The 18,976-nt window shown below is 38.2% G+C and overlaps 1 protein-coding gene across 1 annotated transcript; it reads left to right on the forward strand.

The window, feature by feature from the left end:
- Positions 1-20: 20 nt before the first annotated feature.
- On the forward strand, positions 21-18,932 carry LOC117527795 (immunoglobulin lambda-1 light chain-like). Its single transcript, XM_034190295.1, has 4 exons — positions 21-95; positions 169-494; positions 17,864-17,897; positions 18,516-18,932. Exons 1-4 carry the CDS (start codon positions 56-58, stop codon positions 18,854-18,856), a joined length of 741 nt encoding a protein of 246 aa, XP_034046186.1. The 5' UTR covers positions 21-55; the 3' UTR covers positions 18,857-18,932.
- Positions 18,933-18,976: the final 44 nt, after the last annotated feature.

Below are 18,976 nucleotides of genomic sequence, written 5' to 3' on the forward strand. Positions count from 1 at the left end.
TGTTGTCAGCAGTAAGTTCCACGTTCCAAGTCCATTGTGAGCACACAGTGACAACATGCTGGGGAGCCTCTGCACTCTCATCACTGCTCTAACATGTAAGGAGGCTGACTTACTGCAGCTTTCAGCTCAGTCTGTTTCTTTCTCTTCATCTCATCTTCTTCTTTCCAGGTGTCAGTGGTGTGACCGTGGTGACACAGAAGCCTGCTGTTGTCACGGTGACCACAGGAAACACAGCCACCATGGACTGTAACCTGGGAACCGATACTGGATATGTGATTAGCTGGTACAAACAGATTCCAGGAGGAGTTCCTCAGTATATTTTGCGTTATCATCATTCTTTCAGCTCGCCATACTATGGTTCTGGTTTCTCATCTCCTAAATTCACATCTACTCATCAGTCACAGACAGATTATCATTTGATCATCAACAATGTGGATCAGTCAGACTCAGCTGTGTATTACTGTATAACGTGGGACGGCTCTGTTAATGAGGTCGTATCACAGTGATTCACTCTGTGACAAAAACCTCCTCACTAAATACTTCTGCTTTTTCACTCTGACACATTTTCAGTGATGCTGAAGCTTTGAATAGTTTTTTCTTTCGCTCATTTCAAAGCCCTAATTCAGTTTCAGAAATTTTTACAGTATTTCTGTCATGTTCATGTGGTATTTGTTGAATTTATCAATGTTTGAACATGACATGAAACAAGAAGATGTTGGTAAATGTTCATTCACAATAAGTTTTTTTTTTAAATGAATAGATTGATGTTTTAACTTAGGCTGAATCTCAGTTCTACCCCTTGGCCCTTCCCTTTATTCGTTCCCCTCCATTTTGCGCAGGCACGAGACAGAGGAGTGTCTTGATTCTCTTTTTGGAGGGGGTGGAGGGGTAGGCGGAGGGCTACAAACCTCTTCAAATGGAGAAAATCTGGATGCACACTCCGTTTGGAGGGGTAGGAGGAGCTTACCGCTGTCTCCAAAGAAACAAACATGGCGCCCAGAGCCTCACAAATGAAAGCGGCTTTCATTACAAATTACGCTGTTTAGAAAGTTATAACTTGCCAAAAAAACTTTACAGTCAGTTACCTATGACAGCAACATGTGTACTGCTGGATGCATGTTGTGTATATTGTCGTTCTGAAGAATATCATAACTTCGCTCGTGCGCTGAGGCGTTATAATGCATATACACACAAACGCTACGATAAGACACTTTTATATCTCACAATGGAGAAAATCGTAATAAAGGATAAGCACGTTAATTTGTATGCTCATAAATCTTTGGATAATATCAATCCCTGCTGTTGGATTTCAAGGTCTGTAACGTGTGTATTTTGTAAACAAACAGGGAGCCCTGAGCACACTCGACTCCTAATAAGCTTTCAGGCAGAAAATGAGACGTTTCATCAATGTGTAACACATAACCTGATGTCGTAGTACTATGGAAACCAGCTGGACAACTGAGAGCCTCCACAAAAACATAGCCTGACGTCCTATTATTTGTCAAGGAAATCTCTAAAGGAAATAGGGCTGGATGCAAAAAATGGGAGAATTTGAAATAGAAATATAAGGTTAACAGAACGAGATGCAGCCCATAACATACATACAGGTGATGGTCATATAATCAGAATATGATGAAAAGGTTGATTTATTTCAGTAATTCCATTCAAAAAGTGAAACTTTTATAATGTATACATACATTCCACACAGACTGATATATTTAAAGTGTTCATTTATTTAAATTACTAATTAATTCATTCATTAATTACTTACTAATCAATCAATTAATGATTAATCAATTAACAATATTAATTATTATTATTATCAAATACTAATTATTATCACTATTATTAACATTAATTAATTACTAGTTAATTAATTATTAATACTATTAATTATTATTATAAATTGCAGATTAATTAAATTAATTATTAATACCACAAAATTCTCCAGCATGTTTGTGATGTGTCGAAGAAATCTGCAACTACTTCTTTTTCTTTGCATTTACGCAGAAAGGTGAGAAAATAAAAAGAGTAAACAGGCTACTGCAACAAGTTTCCCTTTGGTTGCTATGTTGACAAACAGTAAGACGGGCAGTTTTTTTTCCCCCTAAGGCGGAGGGGTGTCTCAATTCATACGGCTAGAGGCATACCCCTTCACCTTACCCCTTTTTTTAAAGGGGTAGGTGTTGGGGTAGGGGTAGGGCCAAGGGGAAGGGGAAGGGGTACAAAAGAGAATTGAGATTGGGCCATAATTGTTGTGTGGCTGGTCATGACCTGAGGCTGGTCATGTGCAGCTCGTCAGGACTCACAGCTGTGGTGCATCTGTATGGATTGGGGCATGGTTGCATTTAAGTCTGGAGTACACAGTGTGTATTTGCCAGAGACTCGACCTTGTGACCAGACGGGTGAGATCGACGTTCGGAGAACCATCTCATCTTTATGGACGCAGAGACCGTACCAGGTTTGATGCCATGGTCTGTGAAAGAGGAGGGGGGTGAGGTCTCACGCTCGTCAGCACACTTCCTGAGGGTACTTTAGGTTTGTGACTAACATGAGTACAGTCAGTAGATGTGGTGTCCCTCACACCCTATTATATTGAGCTGTTATGTTAGTCGTTTAAATCAGCTTCCACTGCAGTGGAGAATTGAACTGGGTGTTCCATGCCTGCAGGGTGGGAAGCTGATTGGTGATTAAGCCAGGAAATGTTTGCTGATTATGTACACCTTTGAGTGGTCTCTCTGTGTGTGGAGTGGTGGACTCACATTATGGTTTCTTCTTGTCACAGACTCGGTTGGTCGCGGCCACCTGGGGGGTGTCGGCGGGGTCCTTGGGTCCGAACTGTTCTGGCTCCGGACCGTTTGTGCTGCTGGGGAGCGCACCGTTTTTCCACCTCGCCAGACCGCGCACTTATTTGTTATTAATGAGCACTCACTGTTATGTATTAAATTCTGTTATCCTTTGAACCGTGCTCTGTTTCCTTTATGCTGGGTCCTACTGTCAAACGCTGGTCGGTGCTCCGACTGCGTCCCACACATAACAATAATCTTTGATTTTACTTAATCTGAAATAAAGCTTAAATTTTATGTTATTTTTCTTTTCTTTTTTGTTGCTTCGAGGAACATTTAATTAATTTATTCATTTTCTTTTCACTTTCTGTTCTTTAAATCTTTATTGTAACAAAGTGTCACACTATAATATAGATATATATATATATAAAAGCATTTCTCGCAAGAATTGGAACAGTATCTCTGAAGAAATGATGCTGCAGATGGGCTGTTTCCCTGTTCAGAGGGTGTGAAAATGATCATTTCTCTACATTGTGACCCACTGATTCTGATTTAAAGCAGTGGTGGCACAGTTCTGCTAATCCGCTAACTGCTCATTATCAAAGCTACTTTTTTGTTTGATTTTATTATAGCTTATCTTTGTTTATTGTGTCTATGTTTTTATGTATGCCAATGTTTGTATTTCAGTGTTGTCTTTTTTGTGCAGGTGAGCCGAAGACAATTTTCCACCTTGGTGGACAATAAAGAATTATTCTATTCTATGATATGTAAAAACCAACACATAACTTAATGTGTGTTTTGTTTTTTTACCAATAAATGTGTATTTGTAAAATATATCATTTGTTTTTCATTAGTTTTAAAAAGGCATTTGCAGATCTACGCCAGATCTAAATCTGGCCAATTTTCTTGGATCCTCCAAACTGTGACTGTCCAGCGTTGGGACCAGGAGGCAGAGCTGTGGTCTTATACACCTCTCTGCAGCTTCTCTCCCCCTGCCATCCCCTCATTACCCCATCCCCGTAGAGACGGTGCCTGCTCCCAGACCACCAATAGCCAGCAAAAATCTATTTAAGCATAAAAATTCAAAAGAAAAAATAATATAGCACCTTCAATTGCACCACAGACTAAAACAGTTAAATGTGGTCTATTAAACATTAGGTCTCTCTCTTCTAAGTCCCTGTTGGTAAATGATATAATAATTGATCAACGTTATTGATTTATTCTGCCTAACAGAAACCGGGTTACAGCAGGATGAATATGTTTAGTTTAAATGAGTCAACACCCCCGAGTCACACTAACTGTCAGAATGCTCGTAGCACGGGCCGGGGCGGAGGATTAGCAGCAATCTTCCATTCCAGCTTATTAATTAATCAAAAACCTAGACAGAGCTTTAATTCATTTGAAAGCTTGTCGCTTAGTCTTGTCCATCCAAATTGGAAGTCCCAAAAACCAGTTTTATTTGTGATTATCTATCGTCCACCTGGTCGTTACTGTGAGTTTCTCTGTGAATTTTCAGACCTTTTGTCTGACTTAGTGCTTAGCTCAGATAAGATCATTATAGTGGGCGATTTTAACATCCACACAGATGCTGAGAATGACAGCCTCAACACTGCATTTAATCTATTATTAGACTCTATCGGCTTTGCTCAAAAAGTAAATGAGTCCACCCACCACTTTAATCATATTTTAGATCTTGTTCTGACTTATGGTATGGAAATAGAAGACTTAACAGTATTCCCTGAAAACTCCCTTCTGTCTGATCATTTTTTAATATCATTTACATTTACCCTGATGGACTACCCTGCAGTGGGGAATAAGTTTCATTACACTAGAAGTCTTTCAGAAAGCGCTGTAACTAGGTTTAAGGATATGATTCCTTCTTTATGTTCTCTAATGTCATATACCAACACAAACTCTGTAAGGGAGTTAGAGTATCTCGTCAATAGTTTTACATCCTCATTGAAGACAACTTTGGATGCTGTAGCTCCTCTGAAAAAGAGAGCTTTAAATCAGAAGTGTCTGACTCCGTGGTATAACTCACAAACTTCGTAGCTTAAAGCAGATAACCCGTAAGTTGGAGAGGAAATGGCGTCTCACTAATTTAGAAGATCTTCACTTAGCCTGGAAAAAGAGTTTGTTGCTCTATAAAAAGCCCTCCATAAAGCTAGGACATCTTTCTACTCATCACTAATTGAAGAAAATAAGAACAACCCCAGGTTTCTTTTCAGCACTGTAGCCAGGCTGACAAAGAGTCAGAGCTCTATTGAGCTGAGTATCCATTAACTTAACTAGTAATGACTTCATGACTTTCTTTGCTAACAAAATTTTGACTATTAGAGAAAAAATTACTCATAACCATCCCAAAGATGTATCGTTATCTTTGGCTGCTTTCAGTGATGCCGGTATTTGGTTAGACTCTTTCTCTACGATTGTTCTGTCTGAGTTATTTTCATTAGTTACTTCATCCAAACCATCAACATGCTTATTAGACCCCATTCCTGCCAGGCTGCTCAAGGAAGTCCTACCATTATTTAATGCTTCAATCTTAAATATGATCAATCTATCTTTGTTAGTTGGTTATGTACCACAGGCCTTTAAGGTGGCAGTAATTAAACCATTACTTAAAAGCCATCACTTGACCCAGCTATCTTAGCTAATTATAGGCCAATCTCCAACCTTCCTTTTCTCTCAAAGATTCTTGAGAGGGTAGTTGTAAAACAGCTAACTGATCACCTGCAGAGGAATGGTCTATTTGAAGAGTTTCAGTCAGGTTTTAGAATTCATCATAGTACAGAAACAGCATTAGTGAAGGTTACAAATGATCTTCTTATGGCTTCGGACAGTGGACTTATCTCTGTGCTTGTTCTGTTGGACCTCAGTGCTGCTTTTGATACTGTTGACCATAAATTTTATTACAGAGATTAGAGCATGTCATAGGTATTAAAGGCACTGCGCTGCGGTGGTTTGAATCATATTTGTCTAATAGATTACAGTTTGTTCATGTAAATGGGGAATCTTCTTCACAGACTAAAGTTAATTATGGAGTTCCACAAGGTTCTGTGCTAGGACCCAATTTTATTCACTTTATACATGCTTCCCTTAGGCAGTATTATTAGACGGTATTGCTTAAATTTTCATTGTTACGCAGATGATACCCAGCTTTATCTATCCATGAAGCCAGAGGATACACACCAATTAGCTAAACTGCAGGATTGTCTTACAGACATAAAGACATGGATGACCTCTAATTTCCTGCTTTTAAACTCAGATAAAACTGAAGTTATTGTACTTGGCCCCACAAATCTTAGAAGCATGGTGTCTAACCAGATCGTTACTCTGGATGGCATTTCCCTGATCTCTAATAATACTGTGAGAAATCTTGGAGTCATTTTTGATCAGGATATGTCATTCAAAGCGCATATTAAACAAATATGTAGGACTGCCTTTTTGCATTTACGCAATATCTCTAAAATCAGAAAGGTCTTGTCTCAGAGTGATGCTGAAAAACTCATTCATGCACTTATTTCCTCTAGGCTGGACTATTGTAATTCATTATTATCAGGTTGTCCTAAAAGTTCCCTAAAAAGCCTTCAGTTGGTTCAGAATGCTGCAGCTAGAGTACTGACAGGGACTAGCAGGAGAGAGCATATCTCACCCGTGTTGGCCTCTCTTCATTGGCTTCCTGTTAATTCTAGAATAGAATTTAAAATTCTTCTTCTTACTTATAAGGTTTTGAATAATCAGGTCCCATCTTATCTTAGGGACCTCGTAGTACCATATTACCCCATTAGAGCGCTTCGCTCTCAGACTGCAGGCTTACTTGTAGTTCCTAGGGTTTTGTAAGAGTAGAATGGGAGGCAGAGCCTTCAGCTTTCAGGCTCCTCTCCTGTGGAACCAGCTCCCAATTCAGATCAGGGGAGACAGATACCCTCTCTACTTTTAAGATTAGACTTAAAACTTTCCTTTTCGCTAAGGCTTATAGTTAGGGCTGGATCGGGTGACCCTGGACCATCCCTTGGTTATGCTGCTTTAGACGTAGACTGGGGGGGGTTCCCATGATGCACTGTTTCTTTCTCTTTTTGCTCCGTATGCATCACTCTGCATTTAATCATTAGTGATCGATCTCTGCCCCCCTTCACTGCATGTCTTTTTCCTGGTTCTTTCCCTCAGCCCCAACCAGTCTCAGCAGAAGACTGCCCCTCCCTGAGGCCTGGTTCTGCTGGAGGTTTCTTCCTGTTAAAAGGGAGTTTTTCCTTCCCACTGTGGCCAAGTGCTTGCTCATAGGGGGTCGTTTTGACCGTTGGGGTTTTTCATAATTATTGTATGGCCTTGCCTTACAATATGGAGCGCCTTGGGGCAGCTGTTTGTTGTGATTTGGCGCTATATAAGAAAAAAGTTGATTGATTGATCTGAATATTCTGTTTGTTAAGTTCTGATTCATTCAGGCAGCAACAACTGTATGATATAACCGGGCGTCATTCCCATCCAGTTGATGACAGTGTTCTATGCACTTTGACACATCTACTGGATGGCGTTTACATACTGGCATATTATGTTACTATGATTTTACTTTTATGCTCTTTTACTATGCTTTTTAATCACTTACTTCATTTATTTTGATTTTTCTGATTTTTTTTGTGTGAAGCGCCTTGAGGCGACTCTGTTGAGATTTGGGATGATATAAAGTGAATAAATTGAAGTGAAATTGAGGCTCAGTTTACCCATAATACAGTTTGGTATCTGTGTGTGTGTTAATGTTCAAAACTTCAGAATGAGTGCATTATTTTAAAATTAAAAGATATGTGTTATATTTTCACTTTGTACAAATGCCAGATTTGACATTATGTTGTTAAACTATCCGGATTCATTTGGTTTATAAATCAAAACCATGTCAAACCTGCTTTCCTTTTGAGGACTTTGGCCTCACAGCTGAACCGCTGTATTCTGTGAATGGAAATGATTCTTTCTTATAGTAGTGGGCAGGGTGCACAACGTCTGAAGCATTGATTGTGTTGGTTTTTTATTGTCTTTGATTCTAATCAGAAGCATTGGTGGTGTATAAACTCTAAAATGGACTGTCAGTAGCTGAGTGTAACGGATACCATTCTGAAAGTTATTAGTTAACTTGAGCTTCCACTAATTGTTTTAGTGGTTTATCAGTTTAACATTATAAAAGTTAACATTTCAGTTAGTTGATTAGCAGTTATTGAAGCAAACTTTTGGTTAGCTGTGCCCACCACTGATTTAAAGTGATACTACTGTTCAAATCCCGTGACAAAAATGTTTTTTTCAAACTGCAGGCCAATCTCACCGCTATCTCCATTTTCAAAAATTCTGGAAAAGGTATTCACAAAACGGTTAATGATTTAATATCTAAATATCATATACTAAACTAGATGGGGTACCCGGCGTTGCCCGGATTAACCTGTTTTAGACATAAGCCAAATGCCAATCATTTTAATCAAAACAATTGCCCAACATTTGTTTTTGTAATGCTGATGTCTTATAAATATAATAGTTAATGGGCTAAAGTTTGTCCAGCAGAACTAAAAGAGGTGGACTCCCCAAACTAAGTGGAAATACTTGGTTAAAAGACAAACACATTTGAAGTCCTTCATGCAGATTTGTTTTGCAATCAAATTTAGAACAAAATTACACACAAAAGGTAGGTAACAGTAAATGTAAACATCAATGAATAAAAATTGAGGTAGTGGTGTATTTCACTGTTTTTACATTGCAATTTTACAAACATAAAATGAATGTATTCAGACAGGAGGGCAATCTGGGTTGTACAGGGCAGTCAGGTGCTTAACAGTTTGAGAACACAAAGTAGCTGAAGGATGGGATTAAATAAACAGAGATGGCCAACACATATACAGGGCTTGAAATTTGAATCTGCCTGGTCATACCCACAACCTCAGCCTAAGTATGTTGTTGTTTTGCTGAGTGTGCTGTACAAAGGGATTAAATAAACAAAGATGTCCAACACATATATAGAGCTGGAAATTTGAATCTGCGGGGTCATACCCACAGCCCCAGCCTAAGCACGTTGTTGTTTTGCTGAGTGTGCTGTGCTGAGTGTGCTGTACAAAGGGATTAAATAAACAAAGATGTCCAACACATATACAGAGCTGGAAATTTGAATCTGCCTGCTCATACCCACAACCGGCTATTTTGGGGGTCATTTTTAGTTCAACTTTAAAAAAAAATGGTACCAGTTTGTTCCCCATGTCATGAGGATTCAGAATATATATATTTGTTAGGGCTACATATTATAGTTTGGGAGTTTATCGCAAATGGTACAACACTGTATGGTCTTACATAAATGGCTATTTTGGGGCTAATTTTCACTTAAACTTTTTAAAAAAATGGTACCAGTTTGTTCATGATTCAGAATATATATATAGTTTTTTGGCTACATATTATAGTTTTGGAGTTTATCGCACATGGTACAACACTGTATGGTCTTACATAAATGGCTATTTTGGGGGTAATTTTCAGTTCAACTTTAAAAAAAATGGTACCAGTTTGTTCCCCATGTCACGAGGATTCAGAATATATATAGTTTTTAGGGCTACATATTATAGTTTGGGAGTTTATCCCGGACAGGCAGACAGACAGACGTAGCCCTTTATGTATATAGATGAGCAGCAATATGAATTTTGAAAAATTTGTACGACCTCATTGGCAGTAATTGATTTTGTGGAACATATTACAAATGCAATTGAAAACAAGCAATACACTGTAGGGATTTTTCAACTTACAGAAAGCATTCGATCAGGGCTGGACTGGGGAAATTTTTCAGGCCAGGCATTTTTAACCAAGACCAGGCCACCACCAGGTATCGAAGGGGAAAAAAATTAAGTCTGCTGTGACAGCGTGTTTTGGTTTTTTTTTGGTCCCTTAACCGATCAATGTGCATCAGGAGACACATACATTTTAACACTATAAGAAGCATTATGAAAAGTTCACCCGAAATACAGTTATCATAGGCTTATCAAAAGTACGATCTATTGACAGTAGGTCACATTACTTTTTAGACATACAGTAATAAGCCGTCATTTCATTCAGCCTTGTTACTTAAATTTAAAAATAGAAATTATATAAAAACATTTGTTGTATAAATACTGTAGGCTATACTATAAATAATATATCATTACTTGTGTGATACAATTCATCATATAAAGCAAGAAATGACTGGATGACTGGACCAATGACTGGATACAAAATTTGAACTTTTGAAACTGCAATACACAAAAAGCAGTTGTCTATCTCACTACAAGCTACAAGTAACATCAAGGATTTCTTTTATTACCAATTTGTATTGCTAATCAACTTAGAGAATGACTCTCAATTTAAAGTAAAATGTTAGGTATGTGAAATTATGCCAGGACTTGGAAAGAATAGGATTTGTTTCATCCATTTAATTTAGAGTATAAAATAAAAAGGGATGATTCACATAATAATAAAAGTTCAACAGAGATATGATTATCATTTATTTTTGTAATGAATCAATAATTACTTTGTACAAAATAAAATACTAAATTAAATACACAATTATATATTAAGAATCTGAATATCAATAAAACATTAAAATGCAACAGGAACTGGTAACTTACATGCAGACCAATGAGATCAAATGGACCCTGAAACACACACACACACATGCACACACACACACACACACACACACACACACACACGCACACACACACGCAAACCAACAACAAGTGAGAGAGATTCTGTCCCATGCTGCCTCTTCCCAGCAGCAACACTCAGAACTCCTTAAACATGGGAACCTTCAAAAAATGAAAAGACAGAAAATAGAAAGGTGAGAAAAATGACACAGGTGATCATAGTAATTGCATTTCTACTCTAGAAAAACGTTCTAAGACAGTGACACAGTAAATGTGTGTGCAGACGTAATATGTATTAATTCTAAATTACAGTGATTCTAATATAAGGTCTCGTTTGCACTAAAGGTAGATGCTGCTTAACGTTTTCTTTGCAATGTATTTTGTGCAATGATGGAATTTAATTTAATCTGATCTGATACATTATGAGTGTTTTAAGTCAGTGTCTTATTTTACCTCATCAGGCTACAACAGCAGCTTTTTCATCAGCTCACTCTTCTCAGCTACTCTGTCAATGACCACATCAGTATCCAGAGACATGAGAATGTCCTTTTCAGTGGCCATCAGCATAAACGCCTCCAGCTTGTTTGTGGACATTGTGCACACCATTTGCACAGGTTACATTGCTAGGCTAGGTTACGTGACTGGCAGAGTTAGCACGAATGAAAATAATATCCAACCTTAATTCATATCTGAGTGACCCAGTTAGACAGCACTTACTTCGGACCAGAAGATCAGAATGTCTCTCTCACACACAGATGTCTGATTTATGAACAAGTTAGGTTGCTGTTCATCAATTAATAGCTGAAGTTAACCTTCACTTACCGTCATGGCCGTAGTGGTCCCCGCCTCGTCCACCTGTTGAACTTCTTCTCCGCCATTTGCTGAGGCTGCCGCAGATGTGGATGCTCCGCGTCCACGCGAAGCAAGCATGTCTGTTATTTTAAGACATTTTGCAGCATCTGCCTGAAGGGCTACTCTCTTCTGATCCCTGGCTCTTTCAGCACCACCTTTCCTCTTCTTGCCACCATCCATATCACTCGTTATCGCTCTGTCCGGCACTGGCGCACTGTGTAGCCCAACCGAGGCCCGAGATGGAGGGGTAATTGGCCTGCCCCTCACCTCATTGGTCCAGGCCACAATCAATCATGACTAAAGGGCCGATCTACCAGTTTATGCACCAATAGGAGGGTTTATATACCGGTATCCACCTATAGCTGAAAAAAAAAAAAAATCCGCAGGCCAGTAGGCCATCAGGCCAGCGGGCAAATGCCCGGTGTGCAATACTATCAGTCCAGCGGTGCATTCGATACCATAGATCAGACCTTATTATTGGATAAATTATGGAAGTATGGCATCAAAGGATTAGCTCATAATTGGATAGCTTGTTATTTGTACAACAGGTATCAATATGTTGACATTGGTGAGATAAATTCTGAATTTTTGAGGTGTACTTGTGGGGTGCCCCAGGGCTCAGTCTCGGGCCTTTGTTGTTTCTTTTATATATTAATGACATATGTTTAGTTTCTTAGTTTGTGAGTTGTATTTTATTTGCTGATGACACAACTGTGTTTGTAGTGGGGATCATTTGGGACAGGTTCTGGACATTATGGGGAGGGAACTACAGAAGTTTAAATTATGGTTTGAGTCAAACAAATTGTCGCTTCACTTGGTAAAACAATGTGTATAGTATTTGGAAATAAGTCCAGGAATTTATGTAGAAATTTACAATATTGAAACTGAACTTGTAAGTTAAACTAAATTTGTTGGGGTTTTCATTGATGATGAATTGAGTTTAAAAACACATATAAATTATGTTAAATCTAAAATGAAAAAAGTACAAGACTTCCTTTCCCAACACTCATTAGTTACCTTATATCATACATTACTTGCTCCATACATTACCTATTGTATTGAAGTTTGGGGAACCACCTACAAAACTTATAGAAATCCTATATTTTTATTTCAAAAGAAAGCTATAAGAATTATTAGTGTAGCGCTTAGCCTTGCTTCGCCATAATTAAACAAATACATTAATGCTTTCTCAACTAAAACCTGACGGTTTGAACTGGACAAAGCTGTTCTTTCACTCCTGACTGGGAAATTCCTGGTTCAAACTGGTGATATCTACTGAACTCTCTCGTGTGCCTCCACTCTAGGATCACTCATAATTTAAAGCTCTTCAAAGCTTTCTCTGAAACCAGGGTCGCTGCTAAGGTTTTGGAGGCCCTAAGCATAACTGGTCAGGGAGGCCACCCCACCCCCATACAAGAGGAACACCCCCCGCGTAAAACACTTCATTATATTATGTTATCTAGTATCCGGCGTATTCCATAATGATAGGAAAACTACATGAAACCATTATATTATATTAAATTATGGACACAGAAAAATACCTAAATATTAAAATGCTCAGTACTACACATCAAGCAAAACAGCGGTGGCATTGTGAAACCATACACAACCACAACAAATGCTAAAGTTTACCAGCAGGTGTCACCCTTTCCTTACCCTAAGGGGGAATGGAGCACTCTACAGTACCCCCACCAACTAAACTGCGTTTCTTTTCCAGCATTCTGCTGACTGAACGCAAGCATGCATGTCTATTTTAAGCATTGGATACGTAATTTACATACATATGCCTTAAATAAAAGTTCTGAAATTATTCTCACTATTCTTGGTATATTTATCAGCCTGTCAAATTTATAGTTGCTATCTGATCATGTTGTCAGGCAGGATATATTTGGACCTAAGTAGTGCACTGACGGCTAACTAGGACTTTGCTGACTTATAAGGCACTCAAAATCTTCAAACTACATTGCCCAACTATTTGCAAACGTGCCACATGTCTTGTAATATCCAGATTAGTTTAGCGTTTAAAGCTACATCAAATCAGCAAAGCCAAAGCAACCTAGCACCACTGAACATTAAGTAATCAAAACAATTTAAACCTTTAACACGTACTTACCAGCAATGGATGCACGGTCATCATCTTTTTGTTTCTTTTTCCTCCATTTTTCAGCTCCAGACTCCTGCTGTCGCTTCATTGTTTAATTGTGGCATAGTGGCAACTTGTCGTCTCGCGTCAGAATCGAATGTGGGCTAGCAGTGCTACTTCAGTTAGGCACAGGGTTGCCAGATTGGGTGTTTTCCCATCCAAATGGTTTGTTTAGGGTAAAAATATGGCACTGGTCCTGGACGAGTTTTTTGTATAGAACTGCCACACACATTTTAAAAATCAGTTCAAATTGCGCAGGATTTAGTGCCTCCATGCATTTTTGAGCATTTATTGGACTGGAAATCGTCACATCTGGCAACCCTGGTTAGGCGACACAGGGAACAGAGAAAGAGGCAAACAGGGCTGTACCATTTCAGGGAATCGGGGCGGGGGTGGATGGGGGCTTAGGCAAAAAAAACCTGTTAATTTGCCCCAATTAAGTAATGGGGTAGGGGCCTACACAATGTTTAAAGACAAAAACGATGGGCCTATTCATAAATAATTCATATTGATTTTGAAATGTAATAATGTAATAATTTCAACACATTTTTCAGTCAATTGGAGGCTCTGCAAACTAGTGCAACATGGTTGGTGCCCCACGCAGGCTGCGTAGTCTGCTTATGCCGAACGGCGGCGCTGTCTGAAACTATACTTATCTGTGAAATTTCGGTCAGTGGAAATGATGTGACATTATAATTGAATTGCTTCAAGTCAAGCTGGAAGTGTTCCAGACCTGCAAGAGGAACTGGTCCACGATAAGGCGACCGTAAAACTCAAGAGCCTAGACACCAGTTTGTCTCTAGGTCTAAGTGAAGAAAAAGGGACCTTTGTCAGGAGAATAGTATTCTTTTATGCGTATATACAAATTCTAATGTTGTCCGTGTTGTTTAAACAAACAAAATGCTTTGCATGTACTTAGTCCATTGAAATGCTGCGTGTCTTTGTCATTGCTGTTGTGTTTAAATGTGATGTTTTTCTGACTTATCCAAGTTTTGATAACAGTGGAATATTCTGTTTTAACCAAATGGTGTGTTTATGTGACTTTAATAGTTATATCCATTCACGTGTTTTAGAAACTGTATGACAAAATAGTTAATGTTTGTTTAATAAGTGGGCAGCACGGTGGATTAGTGGTTTGCACTGTTACCTCACAGCAAGAAGTTCATGGGTTCAATTCCTGCCTGTGGCCTTTCTGTGTGGAGTTTGCATGTTGTCCCCGTGTTTGCGTGGGTTTCCTCCTGGTGCTCCGGTTTCCTCCCACATCCAAAGACATGCGGGTGAGGTGGATGTTGTTCTGAACTGCAACATTCAGAGATATGATGGAAATTATGTCCATTGGTATCAACAGGTTCCTGGAGGAGTTCCTCAGTATGTTCTGAAGTTTTATCATTCACATAGTTCACCCAGCTTTGGAACAGGATTCTCCTCAGACAGATTCAACTCTAAATCCACATCAGATGTAGATTATCAGATCATCATTAAACAAGCAGAGACACAAGACTCTGCTCAGTATTTCTGTCTGATATGGGACAACTCTGCTTCTGCTGCTGTATCACAGTGATTCACACCGTGACAAAAACCTCTCCATGAAATACTGTTGCTTTTTCAAACTATGACACATTTTCACTGTTTTATGATTTTTTTTTGTTGTTGTTGTCATAATAACACATTCTCACATGACGATATGTTGTGTTTTTTATGGTCCTTTAACAATTAATGAAACAATAAAATGAAAACCTCAAGAAACCGAAAAGAATTCCATAAATATCAGTGCTCAGTTACGTTAAATTATGCATATCTTTAATATAAAAAAACTAGACGCACTCAGAGAGTGCAAACCTCTGCCAAGGCCATGGGGTCACTGACGCCATAACATCTACACGCCGTGGAATCATTGAACCTAAAAAAGTGTAACAATGATGTTTGCTCAGTAGTAAAAAAAAATTTCATCTGCTGTGACTGGATAGCATGTATCCTTAGCGCTTGGCATCACAGTTTATTGCAACTTGCACCTTTCCCAGAAGCTACTGTCATCTGAGCACTGATATTGATATTGCATGTGCTTATAGACAAAAACATGTAAGAGACAAAATTCAATTTATTATTCAACTAAACTGCAAATATATGAATTTTTTAACATTTATGAAACACTTCTGTAAACAAGGCCGTAGGGTCACTAACCCTAAAGAGATTCCCTCCTTGGCACAGTGATCTATTCAACAATTCAGTGTTACAACCAAAACTATGATACATACACTTTTCTTTCCTTTATATTTGACATCCTTGACCATGAAAACATATCACTAGAACTTGGAATCACTTTTATGTCTTTATTAGTTCAAAAGTTATTGTATAAAAACGATTTTTCGGTAATGGCGGTTTTCTTCTGGATCTAGCTCCATAACATTTGATACAATTTGGTGTTAGTTGTGCATCTCTAGCTTCATTTGTCACCTCACACTGACACATTTTCTATTTTCCCTATATTTTTGCATATTCTGGATCACCAGATCCGAAATCTGGATCCGATCATCACCAAACTTTGTTGTTTGATAGAACATTTGACTATGTTACACCCAAATTTTTTTCAAGCCTTTCTGCCTTGTTTTTGTGGAGTTAGAAACTAGAATGTCAAAATTCCCCCATCCCGCAATGGTGAAGAATCCTTTAAAAAATTCCTGGATCCAGATCGTGATCCGGATCACCACTAAAATGTATTCACTTGTTCCGCTTGTCATTTCCAACCACTCCACAAAATTTCATCAAAATCCGTTCAAAACCTTTTGTGTTATCCTGCTGACAAACAGACAGACAAACAAACAAACGCGACCGAAAATATAACCTCCTTAGCGGAGGTAACTAAACTACAAATATATGAATTTTTTAACATTCATGAAACACTTCTCTAAACAAGGCCATAGGGTCACTGACCCTAAAGAGATTCCCTCTTTGGCACAGTGAACTATTCAACAATTCAGTGTTACAACCAAAACTATGATACATACACTTTTCTTTCCTTTATAATTGACATCCTTGACCATGAAAACATACCACTAGAATCACTTTTATGTCTTTATTAGTTCAAAAGTTATTGTATAAAAACAATTTTTTGGTAATGGCGGTTTACTTCTGGATCTAGCTCCATAACATTTGAAGCTACATCAAATCTGATGACACCTTCCTGAATCAGTACAGATTCAGCTACAATTTGGTGTTAGTTGTGCATCTCTAGCTTCATTTGTCACCTCACACTGACACATTTTCTATTTTCCCTATATTTTTGCATATTCTGGATCACCAGATCCGGAATAACCGGATAACAAAATAACCACTCCACAAAATTTCATCAAAATCCGTTCAAAACTTTTTGAGTTATCCTGCTGACAAACAGACAGACAGACAAACAAACACGACCGAAAATATAACCTCCTTGGTGGAGGTAAAAATCCCAGAAGTAACACACTTTTCTTTCACTTTTCATTGTCACTTCTACAAATCATCTGTTCTGCTCTGTGCACACCTGATCACATCAGATTATTGAAGCTAAGCAGAGTTGCTCCTGATGAGCACTTGGCTTTGAGACACATGGGGCTGCTCTGGTTACTCTGAGAAGAACTATGAGCAGCAAATGGGAAGTTTTGAGCCCGACAGACAAAAAGCAGGTTGTGGTTCTCAATCTTCTGCATTCTGAGAAATCAACATTTGTCCACATTGCATCCAGTGAGTCAAAAGACATTCTCAAGAGATGTTGGTATCTCAGAATGCAAAAGATGGAGAACCACACCCTGCTTTTTCTGTGACAGGCTCAAAACCTCTCAGTCACCCCTCATAGAGTTGGGTCAGGAACAACATTTGGTGTTAAACAACAAATACTCATGTGGTTCTTCTGGATGCACTGTGGTGAACTCAAACAGCGGAGACAAGCCGAGAGCAACAACAAAAAAACTTTAATATCAAGAGAATGCAATATTAATATACTTATACTTCATGAAAACTGACAGCAACTAGATGAAATTAATAATGTTTCTTAAGACAAAATTTAAAATAATCTGAAACAAAAACATTACAAAAAAAGGATAATTAATTTTCAGACAGATTTCAACTGAAATGAAAATGACACATTCAAATGACAACAGGTGACCTAAATTCATAAATTGTTCTTTTACAGGGACAAAACTGTGTCAAATATTTGAGTGTCACTGCTGGATTGTCTGATGTTATCTGGATGAACATTTATAATCTGAACAGAAGAATGAAAACAGCATAAAGCATTAGAAAATGTAGAAAGAATAAAGTGCTGCAGTGTTTTTGTCTGTGATCACAGTGATGAAGAAAATGAGATGTTGACAGTGAAAGTTGGTCTGAACATGTTTCAGCTTCACTGCCTTCATCAGTGAGACTCAGGAGGTTTTTGTACGGCCGTGTGTACAAACTCAATCACTGTGGTATTCGGACAAGGAACCAAGCTGACTGTCACAAGTAAGTACTTTTCTACTCATCATATCATAGAATTGATTTATTGTTTTAGGAGTTGTTTTCTCAGAAATAAATTTATGATCTTGAGATTTAAATTGATTATTGTATGATAAATCTAAATTTTTAAACACTCATTGAAGCAGCACTGTTTCAGGTAAAAGAGAAGGAAACACGACACTTTACAGAGTTTTTTCTTTCTGATTTTCTGGAAAGTACTAATTTTCTCTTTTGTTCTTAATTTTCATAATTTTATTTTAGTTTTCATTTAATATTTATTGATTCTACAAACAGCATAACGGTGGATTACATTAGCACTTTTGAGATAAAACATTCAGAAATGACTGGTCAATTTGCATCTTTTCACTGTTTCAAATGTCACTTTGTTCACAAATTGACAAAATAATTATGCAAAAATGTATGTAAACATGTTTATTTCTGTATTTTAGCTAAAACTGAATTTCTTCTGTTACTTTATGTTCTCTACATTTATGATTTGTTCATACAAAATCATGTCATCTTTCATAGTTATTGACTCTAGAAACTGACTATTTTCTATTTTTCCTTCATATTTTGTCCACGTGTCCTCATAATGTCTTCTGAATGTCCTCCATGTGTCTTCAGGCTCCAGCCTCCCTCCTCCTGTCCTGACTGTCTTCCCTCCATCCACTGCTGAGCTTCCGTCCAACAAAGTCTCTCTGCTCTGTCTGTCCAGTCAGTCTGGACCTTTTTCTGATGTCACCTGGTTGTCTGGTGGGAGTCCAGTGAGTAGTGGGATCTTTACCAGCACCGCTGTCCAACAACCAGACCAGACTTTCCGGATCAGCACCTATCTGACCATTGAGACGTCAGACTGGAACAGGGATCAGGTTTACACGTGTAAAGTGTCTTTGGGCTCCCAGACTTCAGAGAAAAACATCAAGAAGTCGGAATGTCCCACTGAAGAACAGCAGGAGACACAATGACCATTTCAAATCTGCTTCTTCACTGCTTACAATGTTTACATGTTACAAATGAAGGTGATCAGAATATTGGACATTGTAAGATCATGTTGAAAGATTTGCCTGCATGCTTGTAATACATGT

The sequence above is a fragment of the Thalassophryne amazonica genome, chromosome 16, assembly GCF_902500255.1.
Source record: "Thalassophryne amazonica chromosome 16, fThaAma1.1, whole genome shotgun sequence".
NCBI lineage: Eukaryota > Metazoa > Chordata > Actinopteri > Batrachoidiformes > Batrachoididae > Thalassophryne > Thalassophryne amazonica.

Excerpts from the sequence above, each read along its gene's own strand:
- LOC117527795 (XM_034190295.1), top strand. The coding sequence starts at position 56 with ATGCTGGGGAGCCTCTGCACTCTCATCACTGCTCTAACAT. Across the intron at positions 495-17,863 it reads ACGGCTCTGTTAATGAGGTC|GTATTCGGACAAGGAACCAA; the intron begins GTATCACAGTGA and ends TCAATCACTGTG. Across the intron at positions 17,898-18,515 it reads AACCAAGCTGACTGTCACAA|GCTCCAGCCTCCCTCCTCCT; the intron begins GTAAGTACTTTT and ends ATGTGTCTTCAG.